Here is a 27,930-nt window from a genome sequence, read left to right on the forward strand (position 1 = left end):
GAAACCCATTGGAGAGAGAGAGAGACGCAACTACTTTATGGCAAAGTTGCGAAGGTCGCTTATTGTCATCGGCGGGCCCGGGGTATGCGCCGTTGGTGCGAGAGAGAAAGAGCTATGGTGTGAGGTGATGACTCATCATAGCTCACAATTACGTTGAATGGGACGCTTGCCATTCACGTAATTTGTTTTTCTTTTCGGCGCCAAATTGGGGAAAACCCGTCTGGCCCGTCTTACAACAAAGTTTTCGGAAGTGTGGAGAGGTGAAACTTCAATCTATTTATTTTTTAAAATTTTATATTTATTCCAAACATAAATACAATCTGTACGAAATTTAATACCTTCAGAAAATTTGCTAAATCCCTCTTTTCTTTTTTTATAAGTTTCTTTTGACAAAGCACTTATTTTTTATATTCTATAAGATCAACCATATTTTTAAAAAATTCCCAGTTTTTATAACTAACTTTCCTTAGTCACTTTATTTTATTACAATTTTTGTCCCACCATGAAACTGGATTTTTTTTATTTGACGGTTTTTTAAAGGAAAGTTTTTTCTCTTCGGAGTACAAATTTTAACATCATTCCTAATTAATTATAATATGTAATTAATTTATTATATTCTTGTCTTAGTTTTAATCCAGTCGCGAAAAAGATGAATGTCAGTGTAAATTCCAGGAAACCCTACAGTTCCACAAGCAATGCCCCAAGAAATTATTCCAATATCTTGATAGTCGGAATTAACCAATGGACCACCTGAATCACCCTGAAAAGAAAATGTAATTAACTTTACTTTCAGAATAGAAAAAATTTAATTTTTATTAATATTAATTATAATTTGTGGTGAAACCACAATTTTATGGTATTTTTTATGGTTTTTACCATGAAGATGACCTAGTCGCCAATTTTCACTATGATTTTTGTAATCAGGGCACAAAATTACGTAAATATACCAACTTTCGTTAAAATCGGAGGTATGCGCTTTTCAGAAGTACACCCATTAAATTAATTATAATATTGACATTGATTAATTTCTAATTGATTGAATAGTTAGACATTATTTCATACCTGACACTTATCTTGAACATTTATTCCATCATTAACTCCATAACAAAGTTCTCCACGTTTCAATTTTATATCTCTTTCCAGATATTTTCTTCTACAAGTTTCAGTATTTATCTTTGGCAATGTGACAAATCGTAATATCGCCGAACTTGGTCCACCTCGCTTTAAATTACATAATTTGAAAGTTATTACATCGTCGATTAAGTTTAATATTTATGTTTAAAAATCGATAAATTCTTATTGTTAGAAGTGCAGTGTGAGGATAACGAGAGTGAGAAGGTAAGTATGAAATTCCTCTCTTATTCTCACTATGGTGCTTATGTCCCGCCTCTCTCTTAATTTTGGAGTGGAGATAATGGGAGTTAGAAGGAAACAATCAAATTTTTCTCTTACTCATGTTATCCCCACTACGGTGTATATTAGAGTAAACGTTACTAAAACTTAATTTTTACTTCAATGTTTCCCCATCCTGTGACTGTGGCAAAATTGGTTTTTAAAGGTTGTCCACTTTCGGGTAATTTGACTGGTTGTATTGCATTATTAAAAATAAATGGTGGACTGACTTTAATTACAGCAATATCGGCTCCAATACTCGATTCAACGTTTACTCCACTATAAAGTTCATGTCGTATTACTTCAATTACTTTATGTTCTCTTGCAGTAATTGATAAATTTTTTATGTCAGTAGTACCAGCTATCACTCTTATTTTATCAAAGTCTGTCTCTGGGCTTTACAGAAAAAAATTATTAAAAGATTTATTAAAATGAATATTTAAATTTTATTTATTGAAATAAATATGTGATGCGATCGGAAGAAGGATACTGAAGAAGCAAATCATTTTAAGGTTATATTTGTGTTACTTTTACCTTAACTAGAACTTTCTGTTCAATTGTAAAAACTAAAATTAGTTTTCAATAATTATTTTAAGTGTAATGAAGATGTAACCATCAGAGTTGTGTATTTTCACTCCAATAATTACAAACATAACCTAACATTTTTTGCTTCTTATGTACCTTTCTTCGGTTCACGTTACATAATTAAATTTTGTTTTGTAAAATAAATATTAAATTCAAATTGTTTAAAAAAATATCTCTACATAAAGTCTCACTTATCAAAGCAATGTGCTGCTGTGATTCCCCATTCTTTACCAATAATTGCAGCACCACAAACACCTCTTACACGACCAGTTGTTCTACCTATTTGAAGACGTAACTGAAATGTATTTAAATTAAATAATTAAAAATATGTTTCCATTAATTTTAATTATTTTAGTATTCTTATTAATTTATTATTAAAAAAGAAAATTTTTATCTAACATTGTCTACCAAACAAAGTTTAATAACAAAAAATTTCTAATTCTTTTTATATTAATCTTACCATATATGGAAATGTTTCGATTGTTGTTTCATCTCCTCCAATTATTCTATTTTGGCCAAATATTATTTGACAATTCACTGGTAATTTATTATCAATTAAAAAACACAATAAACATATTTTTTAATAAAATTAATTTTCTTAAATGTTCAATTTAAAAGTATTTCCATTTTCCAATTAGAAAAATTTGTTTCAGTTATATAATTTATTTTTTGGTCAATATATTTACATTTAATAAACTTTTAAGGAAAGATATATTTTTAAAAAAAGTATAAATGAAAAAAAATTTGTAATACAATTAATATTTATTTATTTACATGATAAATATTCTTTGGTATCAAAAATAATTTAAGAAAAAAATTTTTTTTTCATTAACTCACATGTCAATAGAAAATTTATCAAAATACAAGTTTTGCGATAAACGATGTTCATTGTAAGAGATGCACTATTATTGTGCTGATTGAATAGATTGTTAACAAGAAATTGATAAAGAAAATCAGTGGGAAATACTGTTTTTATAACAAACGATTGAAAGCAATTCTCTTTATGTTCACATACACGCAATGTTTAAATAATTTGTGCTTTTGTTTAATCAAGTGTCTCTCTTTTAGAAGTCTTATCTTTCCTTTTATATTAATAAAATAAACACAATCTGTGTATAAGAAGAAACAAGAGTAGATAAGAACTATAAAAGAACAATAGATATTAGGAAATAGTTTTCCTCTTCTTTGTTTTTCGAAAAATGTATCAAATCCACTTTTTTTTCTTCAATAAAATGTTAATTCACGGTGAGCAAGAAGTTAGTTTAAATAAAAATGTATTGGCACTTGAAAGAAAGGTTTACAATGGATAAAAATGGATATTTCATGGGTACGCAGGTTGAGAGACTATAAAATATTATCATAGATAATAATTTACTTAAATTCAGCAAGGGTCATGGTGACATGGGGACTAACTTAAAAAGTTCATTATTAAGAAATGGATATAAATATCTGCGTTTCTTTCTAACTACCTAATGGTATTTTATAGTTAGTTCACATGTCACCTCAACCCTTGCCGGATCTACGTAAATTATCTTAGATTTTATGAGTTATGACCGCAACTGACAATACTAAAGATAGAGCGAACCACTTTTCTGTTTAAAAAAAGTATTTTTCAGAAATTTTATTTAGTCAAAAATGTTTGTATACTATTAACTAAAATAATTGAAAGAAAATTCTTTAATAATGTTGCGGGGCTTACGAATATCGGTGCGCCTGTATTTAGGCAACCTGTTGGTTGCATGATAATTTACAAACTTCGGCGAACAATTACATATGTCGGGGAAATACGTGATTGATTCGGAGAATCGGTCGAGTTGAGAGAAATCTTGGCACGGTATTAAATGATAGTCCCACTAATTTTCTTTCTCATTTTCTTTCCAAAATTTATAAGGGAAATTCACCGCCATACACCAAGTCCGACGACGTAGACCTCAATGTAAATAAAGCACTTTTCGTAATAATTTTCTTTTATTTTATATATTTTATTTTGTTTATTTATTTCATTTTTTTTTTATTTTGTAAATTTTGAATAGTGTGGCACTGTGTATTAATTTATGGGCCAAAGTTAATTAGGGCGAAATTCGGATAATAATAGAAATTTTTCTTTGTTAAATTCCTGTTTTCATTTTGATCCAATCTCGATGATATAAAACGCTCTTGATGATATAAAACCACCTTAATCACCCTTATGAAAGAAATAAAACAAAAAGTTTATGAATTATTCATATTCAATTCTGCTCTCTATAACTTAGCGAATTTTTCACAGATCGTGCCAATTCAGACTATTCGTAAAAATCGTGCCGTTTCAAAAAAGCATTTGGCTGGGTAGAGATTCTCCCACACTGAGAGAAAGATATGTTACTGGGTAACATAATGATGGTGCGGGGTATCATCCTTGATGTTACAAATGCGGAGAGCTATCTAGATTATATCAGGTACAATCAGATTGTACGGAGTAACATTTTTGATTGCAGTGGGTAACATAACCATATTTTATCACATCTTTGATGGTACTCAGTAACATAATGATGGTACCGGGTAACATCTACTTTTTAACGTAAAAATCTTACCATCAATGTCTCTCAGTGCAATTTTATTTGCCATTTCAGAACTGACTTTCGATTTTTTTATTTTAGATTGGCAGTACTAAACAATTTTAATTTTATACATTCACAAAAATGATTTCTCTTTGCAAGATTTTAATTTTAATTTGAAAATGGAATACTTTAATCAGTTTATTGAATTAATTTGATAGTCATTTATTATTTGACAACATTTCTTTTTTTAATCTGAGAAATATAAATTTTACAGTGATGATAGAAATTATTGATGACTGAAACTGTTAAGAAATTTCTGTCACTTTTGTGTAATAATTGAGTCAGACTGACAAACGGATCACACTTTTCTTCACGTTCTGTAAAAAATTAAAATGTACTATCGTATTCTTCACACATTTTTGAGTAAAAACCGTTGAGAAAAAAATGGCTCGCTTTGAGGAATAACAATATTAAATATTTTTTCTAACCGTTTTAAGGAGTCGTTCGTCTGTCTCTCTTATCATAGGTCTGTCTCGTTTATTATCAAGTCTCTTGTACTTTTCTTTCGTTCACCGGCTTTAGAGCTGTGATTTTAGTAAAATCTGAATGATTTTGCGCATGATTAATTGTCAGCGCACATCACGTGGTCGGTGACTTTTTCCTAGTCTCTTTCCAGTGCCATTCCGTGGGGATAAGGAAGAAGGGTTCTTCCAAAAATTACAAAGAAAAAACAAGGAAACGAATTGATAATGTGGAAGCCTACCGCGGGGACAATCAGATGGATCGACATTTACTTGCGGAGCTCCAAGAAGTCGTGACGCAATGACGAGTGTTAATTTGAGATATTTTCGAGACAGTTTATTAATTAATTGTAGAGTTTTTGTTGATTAATTTGAGTTTTAGTTTTTATTAATAAATTGTTTTTTTTGTTTAATTGGTGTTTTAATGAGTTCGTGATTATTGAGGACCGGAGGACAATACTAGAGAGAGTAGAGTAAGTTTGGTAGCGTCTAGAAAAGTTCGTCTGGTTGTTCGTTGTCCAGAGGACCATTTTGCATCACGGTTTCGACTTGACAGAATTTCCCCATAAGATAATTTTGAGATTTAAGAAAATTAGCGGTCATGAAAAATAGAGAAATTCTTGGACGGAATTTAATGCAAATGGTCGAATTGAATATTTAAATGTATTAATTTAAATCATAAACAAATCTCTACGTCACCCCGTGCATAATTCCTCAAAGCGAGACATTTTTTTCTTAACGGTTTTTTACTTAAAAATGTGGGGAAAATACGACAGGATTTTTTAATTTTGCATAGAACGTGGAGAAAAGTGATTTTATTATTATTTTAAAAATAAATAATTAAAAGAAAGATATTTTTTAAAATAAGAAATATATTTAAATTCTAGGTTTTAAAACGAAAAAAAAACTTTTTTATTTTTTAAATTAGGTTAACATGGACCAGAGAAAAAAATATTTATTTAGCACAGTTAAAAATTTAAAATGTTTATATGTTTATAACTTAAACCAAAAATTCTTTTTCATTCTAAAAATGTTATGATATTTTTTTTAATTAAAAGGGTTATAAAAAAGTTAACATAATGTTTTCTCAGTGTGTTAGTAAAACTTAATTTTTACTTCAATTTTTCCCCATCCTGTGATTGTGGCAAAATTTGTTGTTGTCCACAATAGGAAAGTCTGATCGGTTATATATCATTATTAAAATGATTATTATATTTTAGCCAAATATCATTTATTGACAATTCACTGGTATAATCTATTAATCATGAATCTTTAATAAAAAATGAAAGAGTAAATTAAAAAATCTACAAAACATACAAAGATTGTTAATGTAACAATTTAAAAATCAATATTGTATAGATTTCTATAATGAAGGATAATAAGGATAAAATGTTTGTGTTGACAATTATTTTCAAACATAGTAAATGTATATATGTTAATATAGTATTTAAAAATAGTTTTTTATTCATATGGTTAACCATTAAAAAAATTTCTTGCAGTTAGTATACATATGCAAAAGGTGAATGTCATGTGTATGAATCATTAAAAGTTGAATTATCTTTTATGAGCAACGATCTTTTTACTTTTTGTCGTCTCTGTTTGCTTTCGATAACAGTTTACGTGTAAACGTCTATGACAATTTTCCAAGACAATATAATGCGTGGGTGGCATTAATGAATCATAAAATGTGTACAAATTTTCACTGAAATAAATTTCAATATTACATATATGTATTTTCAAAATTCATCAAGATTTATTTACATTTAATTATATTAAACAAAGCTTTCTCCGCATAAGAAAATAAAATGTGTGGAATATTTTTCTTGATATCAATTTCAAATTATTTTAATTTTATTATACTAATATTACTAAATAAACTAATAATCTATAGAATAGTTTGAACATATCAATTAAAAAAACCGCTGCCAAGTTGCATATTTTTTTTATAATTTTGGTGCTCATTTCATGAACACTTTGCTTCCTCATAGAGGTAATAATAATAGAAATATATGAATAACTTTTTATAAATATGGTAAAAGTGATTGAATATAATAATAATTTATTTGTTTGAAGACATTAGTCTATACAAAGGAGTTTCGACGGATAATCATTTTCTTTCGTTTACTTATGTATTATTGCTTTTATAAAAGAGTAAATTTTCTTTACAGTCTCACACTGTGGGTTACACAATATTTCGAGTAGAGCATTTTTTTTTTCAATTTCGTCCTCAAAATTACCGAGACAATTATTTCTTTCATTATTATAACACACACATTCAACCAACAAATGGTAAAATTTTTCAACAACATTGGAGCCACAGCCATCACAGATCTCCTCAGTTCTCAAGTCAAGTAGTTCTTTGTTAATTATTATCCTACTTTGGTATCTGTTTAATACTCTTATTTGGGATATTACACTAAGATATTCTAGGGGGAGTTTCAAACACAGATGTTTTTGAAGCCCTTCACATTTCGTTAAGTGAGGTAATACCTGTAATGACCTTGACTCGTTCGTACGGGCTAAGTCCTCGTCGTACAATAATTTTTCATATTCTTTAATCCATATAATTTTGTTTCTCTGTATCGATTCAGAAGTAATATTGTCAAGATCCATTCTTCTATTTATTAATTCAAATATTTTTTGTACCTGCATATACCAATTGAATCTATATAATTTTATATCTCCCTTTTCTGCAATTTTTTTTAATTTAAGAAAACAAATTTTTGGGTATCGAGAGTTGTCCATTTCTAGAATTTTTTCAATATAGTTTAAAACTAATTTAAAACAAGTTACTGACAATTTGCTAGATCCAGTTTCTGTTCTTATAGCATATCCTGGTGTTGAACATGGGAGATTTAAAATTTTTTTATAGAATGAAGTTTGGATCTTTTCAATTTCCTCCATGTATCTTAGGCCCCATACAAAGATTACATAACTTAATATACTAACAACCAAACTGTCAAACAATTTTTTAATTGGCAGCCAAGAATTCAATTTCATTCTTTTTATAAGTGCAACAGTAGAATTTAGAGCAATATATGTTTTGAAAACAGCTGAGTCTGCGGCCCTTGAAAAAACTGAAGAGTTGGAAAAAGGGATGCCTAGATAAGTGTAATTCGAAACAATCTCTATATTATTTTCTTCTCCATACATAAATAAACCGCATTTTTTATCATGAGCATGACCCCCCCTCCTAAAAATCACAATTTTCGTTTTATTAACATTGATTTCAAGTTTATTCAAAAGGCAGTATTTGTGCAAAGCTTTCAGAATTTTTCTCATACCAACAACAGAATCGGATAGGACAGCAATGTCATCTGCATAGGCGAGCAGCAGGATCTCAGTTAGATGGTCTATCGAGACTCCTCTAATACCCTCATTCATTAAAAAATCCTGAAAATCTGTAATAAATAAAGAGAACAAAATCGGGCTTAGGACTTCCCCCTGTAGAACTCCAACCTTTACTCCTACAGGTTTCGAATTTTCATTTGATCCTTTAACCGCTATTGTGGCTTTAGTATATAAATTCTTTAAAATATTTATAATTTTTTTCCCTAATCCTAATTTGTAAATTTTTTCCCATAGGAGATGGTGTGAGACTGAGGGGAAAGCACTACGGAAGTCTATGAACAAGACGAAAAGTTTACCCTTGCCCTGCCCCAAATTATTTTGTATCATAGCGTTCAATGTGAAAATATGATCCGAGCAACTACGATTTTTTCTAAATCCTGCTTGCCATTCACCTATGAGACCATTCGACTCAACCCAACTATTTACCCTGCCTGATAACACTTGTGTAAAGACTTTTGTTAAACAATTTACCAATGCAATTGGTCGGTAATTAGCTGGGTCGCTTTTATCTCCCTTTTTGTGTAGCATTTTTAATATTATATTTGACCAAGAGTAAGGAATTTCTTCTTTTTCCATAATTCTATTAAATAAATATGTCATATATTCTATGCAATTTTGTGGTAAATTTTTTAAAAATTCAAAGGCTACTCCATCCGATCCTGGAGTTTTATTGTTTCTACATTTATTAAGGCTTTCTAATACTTCATATATAGTAACTTGTGATTCCAGAAGGGGATTGCCATTTATCATTGAAATAACTTTATATTCCCTATCTAAAGAGGTTTTTTCGGAGTTCGAATGTAATGTTCTAAAGAATTTGTACCACTCATCTAAGTTTATATGCTCTTGTATCCTAGGACGTGATCTATATCTATTTACAATTTTCCAAAATGTCGTTGAATCCCTGGCCATCATTAAATGATTTAATAGAGTGTCATTGAATTTTTCTTTCTTATACACTTGTATTTTTTTATATTCTTTTTTCTTTTCGTTGTATAATTTTAACAAATTGTAATCTTTAAATCCCAAACACTTACATTCTTTCAATAATTCTTTAACTGTTTTTTTAAAGGAGATGCATTCTTCATCGAACCATGGTTTGGTGATGCCATATTTATATCTATTATTCCTATTACTCATTCCCAAATCTTTCGCGCTATTTTTTATGTTTGAAATCAGATCGTTTTCCAGTTTATCAATAGAAATGTTGTTATTTTTTTTAAATTGACATAGTTGCATTAATTCATGATATTCATTTTTTCTATTATCCTTCCATTTTAAATTCCAAGAATTTTTCGCGAGTTCAACTATTGTGTCCATAGAAATGATTACTGGAAAATGATCCGATGACGTAATAAGGTCATCAATCCGCAGGTCTACAATGTTATTGATACCATTAATATTTGACCAGAGTAAATCTATTGTCGATTTCCCATTCATGTTAACAAAAGTGTTATTTGCTGGACAATCGCTCTTTGATCTTCCATTTATTAAAATAAAGCCATTTCTCTCCATGTTAGTTACCAATTTAACCCCCCTACTATCACATTTAATATCCAAACTACATCTTTCAATTGAAAAATTTTCATTATTTAAAATTGATTCATCTGAGATTTGATTAAGATTGCCTACTCTTGAATTAAAATCACCACCAATGTACATTGGTAAATAGGGGAATTTTGAAGATATTATGTTAATCTGATCGTCTAATAACCTTAAAAAATTTTGAAAATCAGAGCTAGGACTTACATAAATAAAACCTAATATAAATTTAAAACTTCCATTATGAATTTCAACGAAAATACATTCTTCAGATAAAAAAAGACTTTGAGAGACATACTTATTCTTATTGAATGCTATTAGTAAACCGCCTTTCGCTCTGCCTTTTGTAGCCACCTTTGTTGCTCGGCTGAAGATGACGTCATATTCCGGTAGAAATCTCGAAGTAAATATTGCGGGATTTTCGGTACACCATGTTTCATTTATACAAACAATATCATTTTCGTTTATTATTGGTAGTAGATCCGTTAAATTCCGCAAGCCACGAGCATTCCAGAGTAGTAATCTTCCTTGTGTTGCTACTAGTTATGCCTCTTCTTTATTTTCCATTGTTTCTTTTTGTTTCGTTGAGTTTAAATATTTGTCAATTGTACTATTGTTGTTTTTACTTTTCATTTTCTTCATCTTACTTTCAGCAGGTGTTTTGGATCCAATTGGTCTACTTCTTTTTCTACTTGCTGTAGACAAAACCGAAGCAGTGGAATGATCAGAATCATCGCTCTCATAATTTATGTTCGATGAAGTTGTTTGTCCTGCACGTTGAGTTAACTTCAAAGCCATATCCAAATCATATGATTTATTATCTACAATGATATATTTGCCTCTTATGATTGCTATCTTTCCTTGTTCCTCGAATGTTTGTTTACATCTGAAAAGTTTTTCAAAGAGAATCTTCTTTTTCTCTCTAGTTTCTTTCGACAGATCGCTGGAAACTCCAATTTTCATATTTCCAAAGTTTTTAATTTTTTGAAAAACTTCGGTTTTGCATTTTGAGTTTATGCATTTTATTAATATGGGTCTTGATCCTGCCACTCTGCCAATTCTTTGAATAGAAATAATGTCCTTTATGTCATAATTGACCTCTGCCTTACGAAGTATTTCAGTTATTGTTTCATTCAAATTACCATTTTCTTTTGGTGTATCACATACTTTGAATAATATAATATTATTTGCTCGTTCTTTATTGAATAAAAATTCTAATTTTTCCTCACATTTTTTCATTTTATTTTTAAGAACACTATTTTCTTCTCTTAATGCACTGATCACTTCACCGTACATTCCAATATCCTTTCTCAAAGTAGCATTTTCACCACTTATCACTTTTAGATCACTTTCAACTGCATCCATTTTGTCACTCAAGTTTTTTGTATTGGCTTGAATATTGAGTAATAAGTCTTTCAATTCCTCGTTTGATGTCATTTTAACTTTATCAAAATTGTATCTAACAGTATCAAGTAAATAAACACGGAGCGAATTCTAAACACATCCGTCTTGCTCGAAGGCTCAATCGAAACTCCCTAAAAGTGATTGAATTTTGTGTCAATAAATGTATTTTTAAATACCCTATAAGATAGTTATAATAGTTTAATAGTTAAACAAAAATTTTCAAACAAAAAAGTTGAGAAGATGTCATTTTCCACAATTTTTGGTTTTTAAAATACCAATAATTTCGAAATTTATTATCGACTTGGGTTCAAAAATAGGTCAATCGAAGCGTTTTTTAATGCTCTACAAGTTGGTAACGATAATTATAAAGTTACATACTTCTACATTTTTCAACAAAATTTTCAAAAAAGTCTTATTTTCCAAAATTTTTGATTTTTAAAAGTTTAATATCTCCTGTTAATATGGACGAAAAATGTTCAATTAGGGCTCAAAAGATGCGTCTAAAAAAACTCTACAAAATTATGGAAAAACATTTATAGGTGTCCTAACATTTTTTAAAAGTTATGGGCAAGAAACGTTTTTTACAAAATTAAAAATCCAAAAAAAAATTTAGTTAAACTTTATTAATCTATCTCAAAGCACTCTCATTTTATGTCCGCAGGTGAGATCTACAATTTAAAAAAAAATCAACCCAAAAGCTCTTCATGATTTCGAGATATTTATGAAAATGTGATGTTTACACACACACACACACATACGGAATGACATTTTTGAACTCCTGAGGTCGAATAACATAAAGATATGTCAAAAAATTGAACCCGAAAAATTTTGGTATTACAATACTTCCTCTATGAGGAAGTAATAATTTTAAATTATTTAAAAAATGTAGCTATGCAACAGTTTAAAAATAATATGAAATAATTTAATTATAATTTAAAAATAATACTAAATAAAAATGAATTTCAGTTATTTAAATAATTTTGTATTATATATTATATTTAACTTGTTACATAGAATAAAAGTTAATAAAAAAGATGGCTGTTTGATAAATTTTAAATTATTTGAATAATGTGTCTTTAGAATAATTTGAAAATAACACCTGTAAAGTAAGAAAAGCTATCCGTCAGTCATAGGAAAGTATGGGAATCGCATAAGTCTGTCTCACTCCCACTCATGGGATATGACTGACGTGGTAGGTTTTCGTACTGTATACATAATTAGTGTGACGGAAATTAATTCAAAAAAAATTTTTCACGTTTACGATACAAGTGTTAACAGATCTTTCATTGTTTTTTTATCCAAAAATTTATTTCCAGCATCTGTTATTAATTTATTTAATGTACTTATTATTTGATTGTAATAAGTATCAAAGGCCGCTGGTGCTAATTCAGAAATGACACCACTAAACAGTTGAGATAATTCAAGATCATTGTAGAGTCCTTCAGTATAAAACTGCAAAGAACATTATTTATTTGTTAAAATTTTCGAATTTTAGTAACATTTGAGTAAAGTTTTAATATCAATTTTTTTTAATATCATAAAAAATATTATTTAACAACATACCTCAATATTGTCATTTTTTTTACCATCACCAATGGAAATAGAAGTTTGTACTTCCTTGATAAAAAGAAATTTGGTTGTCGTATTAACAGCTACAGACATTTCAATGGAAAATTTTATATCCTGAATGAGAAATCTAAAAGAAATTATAATTAATTGGATTTAATTTAAAAAGTATTTAATTAAATTAGATTAAAAATAAATGAAATCTAATTAAAAAGAATAATAATTAAATATTAAAAGAATAATTAAATTAATTGAATAATTAAAAAGAATTAATTAAGATTTTTAAACTAATTAAGTTAAAATTAATTATAAATAAAAATTTATTACTAAAAACTTTAATTATTTTATTGAAGAAAATATTTTAAGTATTTTAACAGAGAAAAAATTTATTTTTTTAAATTTTATTTGAAACAGGTAAGAAGTTTAGTAGGTTCTAAGTGAAATATATCTTTTTTCTGGGTGTAACTATTATAATATTTAATAAATTGTATATTTTACGTAATTTATTGGAGAAAATATTTTAAACGTTTTAATACTTACTTTGCACTTCCATGACCAAAAAAGTTGACAAAATTCATTAGTCGACCATCGGATATGGTATAATTTAAAATTTTTCCTTCAATTTTTGGCCATTCGAGAGAAATATTCATTTTTAAACCTACGATTTTTAATGTAGCTCTATTTACAATAAAATTTGACAAACCCTCAACGCTTACACTCGAAGTAAAGAATTTGCCCCTAGAAAAATATATATTTATTAAAAAATCTAAATTTAAAATATAATTCAAAAAATTCTTTACTCCTAAGAAAAATTAATTTACATAAAATCATCAGCATTCATAGCCATATCAAGTGGTTTCGATTGAAAAGGATCTAAACGAGGAACACCTAAAGTTTTATTTCCGTTTTTCATCATTTCCTTAAGTCCTTCTATGAAATTTTTTAATTTTTGATCCATGGCCGATTTACCAGCGACATTATTTTCAACTAAAATAAAATAATCTTATGTGTTTATAAGTATTCACAAAAATTGAGTTTTTATTGATAGAAAAAGAAAGAAAACAATAATAATTTTATAAGGTATGCAAAGATAATTTTTTTTACCAAAATAGGAACTTAATTATACCGAATTAATTATAAACAATAAGTATTATGAAAGAAAATATGTTATCGTAAAAATAGGTTAGTTACTAGATAAAAATTATATTAAACACATACGAAAAAGCATTGTATTTTAATAAAAAATATTTAAATATATGTACATTAATAAAAACAAATAAAATAATGGAAAAAATGAAATAACTTACCTTTGAATAAATTTTCGTCTCCAATTGCTGTACTATTTTCGACAATCAAGATTGTCAAACATACTAATAAATATATCCTCATAATTATTTTCAATTATTAATTTCTTTAGAAAATTTTTATTAAATAACAAGCAAAAAAATGTCTCACAAAAAAAAGGATTGTACTTATTTCTTTTTTTTATTTTCAGATTCTTCAGATTAGTCTAAACCGCAGAAAAGTTACTTGTAAAATTATTTAGTCTAATTAAGTCACTTTAAATGAACACATCATTTATGGAAAGTACAATCTTGAATAAATCATTTTGATGATATTATGATGAAGACTTATCAAAGTACAACCAGTCGCAACATATTATCACGAAAATGATCAATTTGATAATAATTGTTATCTGAAAAATAATATTCTTTAAGGAATTTTAAGACCATGTACATATGTAACATGCGCTAAATTTAAAAATAATATTTGTTTAACAAATTATAGAATTTTGAACTATATGCAATTAATATAATTTTTAACAATTTGAAGATTGTAATTATTTATTACTTATTCTTTAATGTTTATACAATTAATTCTATTGTTTAACTATTTATATTATTAATTATTTTTTAAAACTCTAGTTTATAATATATTTACTTTTATGTATCATTTTTATATACATTTTAGTTGTTACATTTATTTATTTTTGTTCTTCAATTTATAGAAAAGAAAAACTCTTAGAATATTTTTATATTCAATTTATGAAATTCAGTAATTAAATTATATTTAGATACTATTAAATTATTAGTTAAATAATTAAATATATATATATATTAAAATAAATTAAATTAGAAATAAAAAAAATATTTAAAAAGGTAAAAATAAAAATATTCATTTAAAAACAACAAAGTAACATATTAGATAAGATAATATTTAACATTATATTAAAAAAAAGATAATTAATAAAAAAATAAAAAAAATGAAACTATGGACATAGATAGTTTGTTGAATAATTTTTAGAAACATTTAAACTAAATAGAGTAATAAATAAATATATTAAGTGTAGATTGATTAAAGCAATAAAAAAATATAGCTTTTCAATATAAAGAATGAATCTATTAATAAATATTTTTATAAATTTGTTAATTTTTGAAAGTTAATTTTTATCTCATTTACAGAAATATTAAACTTTTCGTTATCAGATGATGGCATCAATAAAAAATAAATTGTAAAACATGCAAAAACATTCTTTGAGGTAGTAGAGCAAATAAAAAGCTAATGAAAATCTTTCAATAAATAACTTTTATCAGATTTTTCTAGGTGAACAACCTAAAAAAGTTAATTGAGAATTGACTCTTTTAATAGTTCTTATTCTCTTTTTAATAGTTATTAAAAGGAAGGAGTCAATTCTCAATTAATTTCACTACAAATAAATTTTTTAAAAACTTGTATTTTTAAATTATTTTTATCTTTCAAAAATAAAAATTTTAAGAAATTTTTTTTATTATTATTTACTTAATATTTATTTTTATTATTATTTATATACCTATTATTTATTAGAAATTATTTTATTTTTAGTTTATTTTCTTCTATTTTATAATGCCTTCTTTTTTGTTTTATTTTCTTTTATTATATTATTTTACTCTATTTTATTTTATTGCACTTTATTTTATTTATTATCACTTCAATTTATTCAGTAAATTCATACTTACTTTTTTATAAAAAACGAAATTTAATTTTCTTTTTTAAAGAAAAAAAAATTTTTTTTTAATATTTTGTAAAGATTATTAATTATTTTCATATTTATTTAAATATACTTTTTCAACATTATAATGTCTAACAGGTTTTTATATCCACACGTGTTTTAATAATATTTGTGACGCAAACATGTCGATAATTTTATTTATAAGTGTTTTTTCAATTATTATCTACTATTGTTGATTTCTTTTTGTTCTTCAATTTGAAAAAAAGACAGTGAGAAGATTTGAAATATAACAAAAATTCTAGATTATAATTATATTAATTAACATAAGGAATAAAGAGAACGACTCATACAACAAAATAATAATTTCAATATTTATATTATATATTTATTTGTATTTAAAGTAAAATTTTTACCTCAAAATAATAATAATTATTAATAGTAATAACGGTGTTTTATTAAAAAATTAATAATTAATTATTATAAATTATCTTTGTTAATATTATTAATGACTTATTTAATGTATAACAATAATACAATTGTATATTATTAATTATTAATTAATAAAATTATGTATTATTTAATAAACATATATTTTTAGTAGAGAGAGAGTAAACGTTTGGGTTGGACATGATAGTAAATCTTGTTTATAGCAAACGAATAAGAGGATAATGCACTTCTCTTGAATAATAACCATCCTTTCTTAGAAGATGCCAACATGTACGCAGAAGTCCTCAATCTCATTTTCCCTTATTTTACACCACGTGCTCTTCAAACTAATCATTTAGATTTCTTAAAATAACCTCCTAATGATCTTATTTATATACCTAATATATTATTTATTTAGAGAGCAAAATTTGTTAGACTTTTTTTCTTTCATTTTAATCATACTCACTTAAAATAACATTACTTGCCAAATTTTACTTTTTGAAATTCTATCTGCGGAATTCTGATATGAAATAATTAGCTAATATGGATTTTCAACAAAATTTATACATTTAAGTTTTTAAAGAGTTTTCAAAGAAAAAGAAATAAAATAAAAATTTAAATATACTCGCCGCAAGAGAAACCAGACAGTTAGGCGACTCTTTGGATTCTATTTTAAAGTCCTTTCAAACATAAAAGAGAAAATCATCTTCAGCATAAACATCTGTTGACTCTTTCAGTATCTTTAATAGTAAAATTATTCAATTTCAATAAGTCCCTTGAGAGAAAAAACTGATCAGTGAAGTCACACCAAGATTTTATTTTCCAACATTTAATTTACATATTATTCAAGGTGCACCTGAAATGGGTTTTTAATTTTTTATAAAAGGTTTTTGTACTCGAAATCTTCTTATGGATTTTGGATCTGTGAAATAAATTTCACAGATCCAAAATCCACAAGAAAATCGTAATAAATTCCCAGCATTAGCTGAAAAGAAAAATATAGGTAGTTCAGATTTTTCATCATTCTCTCTATTAAAGAAATGTATACGTGGTATAAAAATAATAAGAATTGTGATTGTAGATTTTGTGACATAGCACGTAGCCAACCTGTTATATTACAAGGAAATGTTCAAAGAGTAAATTTTCTGGTGAGCTCATTTTGAAATTTCAAAAACTTTTAATTATTATTTTATTCATATGAGTTCGTCCATACATTATGTCACGATTTAAGGGGAGTGGGAGGAGTCAAGCAATTTGTGACAACTAGCAGAAAAACTGGCGCTAATTAATGTATATTTCCTGATAAGAGAAAGAAAAGCGCTGCAATTTTTGCTTCAGTGTTATTGGAAAAGGAATAAAGACTCTTAAATTTAATTTATTTTATCGAGTAACAAATTTATCTTCTTGTTTATTGGAATCATCAAGAAAGATATATGATCAAATAGTTTCATCTGTACTGCTTCACAAAAAAGCGAAAATGACCTAGACTAAATTCAAAACTTTAAAATAAAACTTTAAAACGCTGTAGATGATTTTTTTCGGTTACAAAGACTTTGCTTTTTCTGATGTAAAAGCCAAGACAATTTCTAATGCTACCAAAGTTGTCGTTTATACAGATCCACGTTCCTTTATTCATTACGTTGAAATTCAACGAAAAATAACAGAAGCTCATTTGAAATTGGACATCGATGGAGGCAACGGATTTAAAGTTTGCAAACATTCTGATTGGTATTATGTCCTATAGTAGTGCTTACCCTTCCACTTGGTGATACGAGAAAAAAGACAATCTCCTTCTTTGTGGCTTTTTTAGGATCATAAAAAATTCACTATTAAACTACGATAATTGGCGAGCAGCCGGAGTTTCAAGAAGAAAGCAAAAAATTTTTTCAACTGCATGTATTCCCCGTTATTGAATTTTCACGAAGATAAGACAATTTTGGACATTATTCCACCTCCAGAGTTGCACTTGATTCTGGGTGTAGTAAACACACTTTTTTCGCGTATGCTAAAGAGAACGAAAACGAATCTTTAACGCACGATCTTTTTTATTCTTTCAATTTTGCGAAGCAATATGGACAGGGATATGTAGCAGATGCGGTTTGTAACCCATTAACAATAAGCATTAACTTAAAATCAGCTACAAATTTAAATAGACTTTTATTAAAACCTATTATTTCAAATAATTTTCATGATTCTTTTATATTAGGAACGATGCAAAGCATTAATAGTTTTTTAACACTTGTTAATTTTGTTTTTGAGTACGTTAAGTTTTTCGCATTTTTAAACTTAAATATTTTTTTCTTAGGCTCATGATTATCATCTTTACTGCTACAATTATCATCAATTATTGATTTATAATTTTCCGGAATTATCGAGATGCATATTTTAAAAAATCTCTGTCCTCTGTCAGCCATAACTTTAAGTTTGTAATGCCCAATTAAATTTCGTGATTTTATCACAGCTTCCACTAATTCCGATGCATTGGCCCATATCACTGCGGTCTCTTTTTGTTTGTTTTCGATGTAATTGTTTCAAATTCAAATGTATCATTACTTTTATATACTTCTTTTAAGGAGTTTATTGTTTCACTTACATGACAATGATAATTAGTAGACACAGATGTTCTACAAGATTGTGAACGAACAAAAGTTGAAAGTTTTCTCATTTGATTTGCTGACATATTATTTTCTACAAAGTAATTGTCTAAACTTTCTTCAGAAAAAAAGTTTGCTTATCATTTTTTTATATTCAGTTCAAATGGTTGGATTTGAAGCAACGAAGGCTCTAGGATATTTAATACGGAACTCTAAGTGTCTCAAGAACCTTGATTGCCTTGTTACTTTGTTCAATGCATTAGTTTTATCAAAATTTATTTATGCTCAAATTATATGGAATCCAATTGTTTTCAAATATATTGATGCTTTGGAAAAAATCCAAAAAAGGTTTTTGAAGTATTTGACTTTCCGTAAGACACAAATATATCCACTTCCTGGTTCAGATTACATTGCTCATTGTAATAATTTTAATTTCTTAACTCTAGCCGAACGACGATTAATTGATTAAGCTATTTTTATATTTAAGCTACTTAACAATAACATCTCTTGCCCGAACCTTTTGAATTATATAGATTTCAGAGTGCCTAGAATAACTTCACGCTATCATCAACCATTTTCTTTACCTATGCCTAGATCTGCAATTGACTTTACAGCACCAATACATTCAATGTGTAACATAATTAACCTAATGTACTCACGTTCTGAACAAATTATTGATTTAAATAACACAACGCAAACAAACTTCAAAAAAGTATTGTTAGGATACATCATGTCTATTAGATAACTTCTGATATTAATTTTTAATTTATTTTATTTAATGATTATGCTTTCGAATATTATACTTATTTCTACGCTGTATTTCTATCAATATTGTAATATTATGTAGCGCTCTTTAATGGTTTTATACCGTGGGCTATCTTTTTGCAAATAAAAAAAAAGAAAAAACTTGCATTTTCTTCCCTTTGTCATTACTAAGTTTCAGTTAAACGTTTTTAATTACTTTATTTTCTGCTGAAAGTGTTCTATTATTCCACTTATTTCATCAATTTGCATCGATATTTTCTTATTACTTCGGCCTTTTAAAGTATTTAAAGGAAATTTATTTAAGATCATTTATATCATATATTCAGGAATATAATTAGCTTTCGAATGGTATATTTGTTAATTTTGTGACATATGTTTTTACAGAAAAATCGTGATTTAAAGATTGGTATGTTTTTGGGCCATGCGCATGGAGCCGTAGCCATAACTTTCGAGGGTAGTTTATTTTTGTTTTATTTGGCGTATTTTCTGTTGAAAAATTTCATGCACGTCAAGTATGTGAGGATAATACTCGCGTTCTGAGAGTAAAGAAATGCGAGTGAGATTGCATATGCGGACGAATGCAATGCAATATTTGTCAAAAATAATTTTGTGTATATGATGTGCTTGTATTGTGGGGCAAAAATAAGTTGTAGTTTAGTATTGGTATACAAAGGTAAAAGGACCAAAAAGAAGGAAAAATCGCGTTGCATGACCAGACGATGACACACGGCGAAGTGCACCGGTTTTAGACGATACAGCTTTGCACAATTTCTTTTATTTAGAATTCTCACTTCATTTACATGTATGGCTGATTAAATTTAAAACGTCATTTTCGATAACTAAACTGAAAAAAGAAAATCTTAATAAAAGAGAATTATTTCGTTTGTAAATTACTTAAAAAATTTTTTAATTTAAAAATATTCACCTTTAAAAACAGGAACTCTTTTCATTTGAAAAGATATTTAATAGAGGATAACTTTTAATGTTCCTTTTATAATTCAAACTTCCTTTTTTAGCTACAAATTTCTTTTTCTAAAATATTTTCTCAAAATTTCAAGTAAATGCAATGAATATTTTTTGAAATTACTGAAGAGCTTTCTGACTCTCGAAGGTAGATAACCGGCAAACTTCTAATTGCCGGTCTCATAATTAGATCATTGTTAGGCGCCAATAAATTTATGACAATCAAACATCGACAGAAGACTTATTATTTGGCTTCAAAATAGTGGAGGGAATAATACTGGCAAATGTTGAATGAATGTTACATTCAAATTTGTTTGAAATTAGAGCAAAATAACAATTGAAAATTGTTTAATAAAATTTTACATATATAAATTTTTTTATAAATTTAAAATTATTACCGTCAACTGGGGCTATTTTGTGCATCCGGGGGCTATTTTGTGCACGCGAGTTTTTTAATAAAAAAAATTATTAAAATGAATTATTTTAATCTGCTATTTTGTAAAATAAAAGTTTGATTACATGACAATAGAGAGCACTAAATGTTATTATTTAATTCTTTGTCAATTAAGAAAAAAAAATTCCTAAAAACGGAAAATTTGTGTCAAAAATTTTGAAAGTTCGGAAAAATTATACCAGATCTTCTAGAGTTTTAATGTGTCTCATAAACTGAGTTAGATATTTGTTGTCAATTGTGTTGTGATGATACATACGTAATGCGCTAACTTTTTATTCATTATTTTAAGAGAAAAGTGGAAAAAACTGAAAAACCAGGATTCCATGGGGCTATTTTGTGCACTTAAAAAAATCAAATATTTTTCATAAATGTTTTATTTAGTAAGTAAAGAAGATTCTGTGTATCATTTTTATACATTTTTGTCTTACTTTTTTGTCAAAAGACTGTAAATGCGTTAATTAAAATCATTAAAACGATTAAAACCTTAACCGGTGCGCAACGTAACCTCAAAAAATGAACTTTAATTAATATTTATAAGTTTTTCAAATTAGTTTTAAAACTATTTTCTCGTTTCTCTTAAAATAACTTGAAAAGTATATTAGATATTAAATTGTTATCTATTTAACTTTAAAAACATTTATTTCAAGATTTTTAAAAATATCATTCAAAACCATTAAAAAAGCTCCTATTGAAATGATGTTTTAAAGTTATTTATAAGTGTTTAAACGATCATTTTATAATTATATTAGTATATTATTATAAAATATATATTAAAAAAGAAAAAAATGTTATTTACTATCTGCGTAATATACAATTTAAAGAAAGATTGTTAATTTTTAGTAAATCCAGATTTTAGCAAAATTTTAGTGCTTTATTTTACATTTTTTGTATAATATATCTACAAAAAAAATTTTACTAGGTCATTCTTTTTTTAATTTACTCTCAAATATATAGACAAAAGATTTCATGAAGCAGAAACGATTAAAAAAAATGTTTACGCAACATTATAGAAAAACAAAGTTCGATGCACAAAATAGCCCCATCCCGGGAGTTATTGTGTGCACGACTTTCAATGACTATAACTAAGACAAAAAAATTTTTTTCTTTGCCAAATTTATAGGAAACCTTCAGAAGGATGTCCACAACATATATCAAAAGTTGATTTTCTTTATTCTTCCAATTCTGAATTTTAATAAATCTTTGAGGAAAAAAAAAGCTATTTGGTGCACAAAATAGCCCCGGTTGACGGTATATTAAAATATTTATTTGACTTTTTTTATTATTTACATAAATAGTATTCAATGTATATTAATTAGTCTATTATTATTATTCAGTAATAATATTACCTAATAATATTATTAATAATAATATAATTATAATAATTATTATTAATATTATTAATAATATTAAGTTTAAAAATCAAGAAATTTTTCATCGAAATTCTATTTTAACAATAATATCAAATTCATTAGCTTAGTTAGTACCTAATAAGAAAAAGTTTATTGAGTTTATAATCGCCATGCTATGAAAAAGAAATAAGTAACTACATTTTTTCCGTTTGTATGGATGAACATTAACTATTTAACATTTTTGCCTCAATGGGCAATGATATTTCAGATATTTTTTCTCTCTCTTTTTATTACTATGTCGAGAAACATGGAGATATGTACATTTATTTCTTTGCCGTGTAATAATGCGAGCATGTAGAGTCGACAACTGGTGTCATCAACACTAATGATGGTAATAAAAGGTAACGTTTGCGATAGTCCCAGGATCTAACATGCTCAATTGCTTCACAGCCCTACAATATATTTCTATATTGGTCACCCGCTGATAGTGTACAACATATACGCAACTTCACTTTAAAGTTATATTTTAAAATGCAAAACTAAAACAATAAAATCATTACATATAAGGATTTATTATTTCTTTAATATTCTTGAGTTTTATTAAAATTAAATGAAAATAATTTATTATTGCAATTTATTATAAATATTATTAATATTATTTATTAATACTATTTTTAAAGAATTATTTATTTATTATTTTCCTTATTTCCTTTTATTAAATGTAAAATTATTTCAATCATTTATCAAATCTTAATGAATTAATCGAAGAGTTTAAATTGATACACTTTTTGATGAATTAATCGAATAGATTGAATTGATTCCTTCTGCGGGACGGTAGAGTATTATTTTGGTTTTCCGCAAGAAGCGGACGTTTAAGTGTTTTATAATACCTGCAAGGTGGAGGTTTTTCTTAACATGTATTCAGCAAAAATAGAGTTGATCTTAAAATTAATAATTGAATAAATATTGTCGAAAATAATTATTTAAAAAAGTGTAAAATTGTTTTGATGAATTCTGGCGATAAAGAAGTTCAAATATGGTAAGTTCTTTTGTCTTTGGGGAGTTTTTATTAAAGTCAAATAAATTACACTGAATCTAAATAAAACATTTATTTAGATGTGAATTTAATTGAAATTAAAGTTATATTATTCTGCTAATTGAAAAATAAAGGAACAAAATAATTTTTAATTTGATAAATTGTGAAGGTCTTTTTCAATATTAAAATTGAATAATTATCTTTTCTTTTTAATTATAATGTCAGTCTTTTCTTTGGCTGATAAAATATAAAGTAGCCTATACTTTGATTAATATAAGTTATTAAATTGAATATCATAGTTAAGGAAACTTGGAGATCCGGTTTCTGCTTCAAGTATAAAATGGTACCGAATAACAATAGTGAACAATACACTTCAATAGCGTCGAAGTGTTGTACGTCGAAAAAATGAAACTCATTATAAATATTTCACTTTTGCTGCCAATTTTTCTCTTATCCTGTGAGTTATTTTAATTAATTTTATGAACATTTAAATAAAACTATTTTTTTGTCCTTTTTTATAAATTTATGCACTACTTTTATATAATAAAAAAATTTAAATAATATAAATACATAAAAAAAGGTTTGCAAAATATGAGATAAATAATAATAATTAAAATTTTTATTTATCTTTTAACAATTTTTTCTCTTCTGCAGTAAAAAATGAAGTAACATTGGGCCAGAATAGGATAATTGGAGGAAATAAAATTGATATAAAACAGGCACCTTATATGGTAAGAATGTAGTAAAAAATTATTTGAATTCTCTGAGAAATAAAAAAAATTATTTTTTAAAAAACATAAATAAATTTTTTTAAATTATTTTGACGCCTCCCGTTCATATAATGCTTATTGAAAAACAAATGCAAGATCATTCTTATTCAGTTTTTAGTGCAAGACAATTCTTATTCGATTTTCTGTGCAATAAAATGCTTATTGCTTCCTCATAAAGGAAGCTTTGTATTAGCAAAATTTTGAATTGTCATTTTTTGACATATTTATAAATTTTTTTTTTATTATGCCTAATACTTTAGTACTTTATATATGCACAGGAACTCCCCGTATAAATGTTCTAAATAAATAAAAAAAAATTTCGACGTATTTTGAACACCGAAGTCCAAAAAACGGATTTTAAAAATTTGTCCCGATGTGTGTGTGTGTGTACTAACATTACATTTGTCTCAATATCTCAGAATAAGAAAGAGCTAAAGGCCTCAATTTTTTTTTAAATTGTAGGTCTCCCCGGGGGACATAAAATGAGAGTATTTTCAGCCCGATTCATGAAGTGTAACTATTTTTTTTTGCATTTTTCATTTTGTAAAAAAACGTTTTTTGGACGTAACTTAAAAAAATGTTAGGACACTTATAAATGTTTTTCTTTAGTTTTGTAGAGTTTTTTCACACGCGTCTTTTGAGCCCTAATTGAATATTTTTCGTTCATATTAACCGGAAATATTAAACTTTAAAAAATCAAAAATTTTAGAAAATAAGACTTTTTTGAAAATTTTGTTGAAAAATGTAGAAGTTTAGTTTTGTTTTGTATTTAGTTTTGTAGAGTTTTTTCAGACGCATCTTTTGAGCCCTAATTGAACATTTTTCGTCCATATTGACCGGAGATATTAAACTTTTAAAAATCTAAAATTTTGAAAAATAAGACTTTTATAAAAAATTTTTTAAATTATGTAAAAGTAACTTCAAAAAATTATTACCAACTTGAAGAGCATTAAAAACGCTTCGTTTGACCTATTTTTTAACCTGATTCGGGCAGAAATTATGAAATTATTGGTATTTGAAAAATCAAGAATTGTGGAAAATATCATTTTTTCAACATTCTTGTTTATTAATTTATATGTAATTATTAAACTATTATTATCATATCTTATAGAATATATAAAAACACATTTTTTGGACCAAGATTTAATGATTTTTAACCCTTTTATAAAAAGTAATTCTTATATTTCAATTATTATTATTTCTATGAGGAAGCAAAGTGTTCATGAAATGAACACCAAAATTATAAAAATGTACAACTTGGCAGCGGTTTTCAAAATTGTGTGCAAAACAATTGCCACTGACAGAACAATAAATGTAACCCTAAATCATCTTTTTAATATTAAATTGCAATTAAATATCTGAGAATTTCAGTGCGTATCTATTGTTATTAGAAAATTTAATACTTAATTATCTCTTACGTATTAAGAAATATTGTTTAAGCAATTGTAATTAAAAATTATATTCAATTGACAATTTTATAAAACTCATAGTGTAAGCTAATTTCAGATTGTACTTTTTAGCATAGAATTTTGAATAAGTATTTTATTGCCCGGAAAATCGAATAAGAATTGTCTTGCACTAAAAACTAAATAAGAATGATCTTGCATTTGTTTTTCAATAAGCATTATATGAACAGGAGGCGTCGAATTTTCTTATTAAATAAAAAAATTAACTAATTTATTTAAATACTTTAGTTGCGGCTCACAATACCAAGAATCCATTCACATAAGGCCAGTATTTGTGGGGCAGGAATACTTAATAAGGAATGGGCACTAACAGCTGCTCATTGTTTCTTAAAGTAGATAAATATTAATTATTATAATTTTTAATATCGTTATTTAATTACTTTCACATTTTATTTTGTTTGTTTTATTTATTCAATTTAATTTTTTTTAATATTTAGGTATATTTTCTGTATATAAAAATTGCTGTATCTATGTAGGATTATAAAATTTAAAAACGTGAAATTATATTTTTGAAATAAAATTGTTTTTCAGTCCAGATAAGGACGTAAATCATATGCGAGTCCTTGCTGGTACTGCCGATACCAGAAGAAGAGCAACAACAGCAAGAACATATCACGTTGTTAAATATATTCAACATGAAAATTTCACTGGTATAGGTTCAAATGGTTCTACTGAAAACGACATTGCAGTAATAAAAATTCATCCGCCTTTAGAGTTGAATGAAGTTATTAAACCCTTAAAGTTACCACAAAAAGGCCAAAAAGGTCTCAAGATCAGTCATGCAACAATTTCCGGATGGGGCAAAACAGACGTAAGCTTATATGTAACCGCGTTTAAGAAAAGGGAGCTTATGACCAAAAAAATCGAATTTTTAATTTTGATGGTTTCGATTAGTTAGGGAAAAAGGGTATAAAGGCCCCTTTTTCTTAATTAAAAATTTTGCTTCTTGACACTTCAATTTTAATTTATTTTTTTTCATTTGTCATTTTATTTTTATGTGATTTAAAAAAAAACAATTTTTTATATAAATAAATATTATACCTATTAATTAAAAAATTAATAAATTAAAATTAAAAAGAAACGATCAAATCAATAAAATTGGTTCAAGTTAATTATTAAAATTAAATAAATTTAATTAATTAATTTAATTAAAAGAATTGAAAATGAATTAAATATATTCATTATAGTTAATTACTACACTAACATATTTTTAAATAAAAATAGAAAAATTTCAAACAATTATTTATTATTAACAGCCAGATGGAAAAGCTTCAACAAAATTACGACAAGTTAGAGTACCAAGAGTGAAAACAAGCAAATGCGCAAGGATGCATCGTCGTCACCACATAAGATTTCACAAGGATCAAATTTGTTATGGATTTCACAACTCAACACTCACTTTAGATAAATGTCAAGTAAGTGTAAAGAAATTAATTTTAATTCTCTCCATGCTCCTAATTTTAAATCATGTTATAAATAAAATATGTGTTATTTTAAATTAAATATTCTTAGGGTGATTCTGGTGGCCCATTGGTAAATGATGATACAATAGTACTCGGAGTTGTTTCTCAAGGAGTGAAATGTGGAACGCATGGATTACCTGGAATTTACACAAACGTTTTATTTTTCCGTGATTGGATCAAAGACAAAACAGGACTTTAATTAAATATTTTCTTTCCTAATAAATTGTTTATCATTAATATTTTCTTGTAATTTATTATATACATATATATGTGTGTCAGGCAAATAGAAGAATCAGGCATTTAGCTTAATTTCTGGGCTTTAAGCTAAACTTAGGCAAATAGAAGAATAAATATGTGGAGGATGGGCATTCTTCTATCTGCCTGAATTCAGTTAGTTATTAACTAGGCAATAAGCTACGTGTCGAAAATGCTCCTGGCAAATAGAAGATAAAGAATATTGTATTACGTAGTATAGACACAGATGTATAAAGAAATTATCAAAATACATAATTAATTAGAAGCAAAAGTTAATTTATATTTATTTTATAATAGGTGGATTCCACGTCTGTTCAACACACTTATTTTCATGACTTGTTGGGATTTGGCTGTACTTTTGTAAATTTATTACTTTTATAGTGATAAACAACTCCACTAAATATTTTTTCAAAATTTTGAAAATTACCAAAAATATGTCATTTTCAAAATTTTTGTCATTTTTTTTAAAGTGCTATAACTTTGGTTCTAATTAACCGATTTT

At 26.5% G+C, this 27,930-nt stretch overlaps 3 protein-coding genes across 4 annotated transcripts; 1 reads left to right on the forward strand and 2 right to left on the reverse strand.

Annotated features, from left to right (window-relative positions):
- Nucleotides 1–276: 276 nt before the first annotated feature.
- LOC122497650 (trypsin-1-like) lies at nt 277–2,969 on the reverse strand. Its single transcript, XM_043604895.1, has 6 exons — nt 2,815–2,969; nt 2,438–2,514; nt 2,169–2,272; nt 1,512–1,788; nt 1,063–1,221; nt 277–760 (listed from the first exon to the last, which is right to left on the reverse strand). Exons 1-6 carry the CDS (start codon nt 2,864–2,866, stop codon nt 611–613), a joined length of 819 nt encoding a protein of 272 aa, XP_043460830.1. The 5' UTR covers nt 2,867–2,969; the 3' UTR covers nt 277–610.
- A 2,054-nt stretch (nt 2,970–5,023) lies between these two features.
- On the forward strand, nt 5,024–27,699 carry LOC122497648 (coagulation factor IX-like). Of its 2 annotated transcripts, none has more exons than XM_043604892.1 (6): nt 5,024–5,508; nt 24,129–24,205; nt 25,939–26,042; nt 26,242–26,521; nt 26,967–27,125; nt 27,223–27,699. In XM_043604892.1, exons 2-6 carry the CDS (start codon nt 24,203–24,205, stop codon nt 27,370–27,372), a joined length of 696 nt encoding a protein of 231 aa, XP_043460827.1. In that variant the 5' UTR covers nt 5,024–5,508; nt 24,129–24,202; the 3' UTR covers nt 27,373–27,699. The 2 variants fall into 2 exon arrangements, with proteins under 2 accessions (XP_043460827.1, XP_043460826.1); XM_043604891.1 differs by lacking the exon at nt 5,024–5,508 and adding an exon at nt 23,827–23,931.
- On the reverse strand, nt 12,463–14,556 carry LOC122497654. The gene is made up of 5 exons (XM_043604901.1): nt 14,206–14,556; nt 13,720–13,885; nt 13,439–13,636; nt 12,896–13,028; nt 12,463–12,784 (listed from the first exon to the last, which is right to left on the reverse strand). Exons 1-5 carry the CDS (start codon nt 14,285–14,287, stop codon nt 12,590–12,592), a joined length of 774 nt encoding a protein of 257 aa, XP_043460836.1. The 5' UTR covers nt 14,288–14,556; the 3' UTR covers nt 12,463–12,589.
- Nucleotides 27,700–27,930: the final 231 nt, after the last annotated feature.

Source organism: Leptopilina heterotoma, unplaced genomic scaffold, assembly GCF_015476425.1.
Source record: "Leptopilina heterotoma isolate Lh14 unplaced genomic scaffold, ASM1547642v1 Lhet_135, whole genome shotgun sequence".
NCBI lineage: Eukaryota > Metazoa > Arthropoda > Insecta > Hymenoptera > Figitidae > Leptopilina > Leptopilina heterotoma.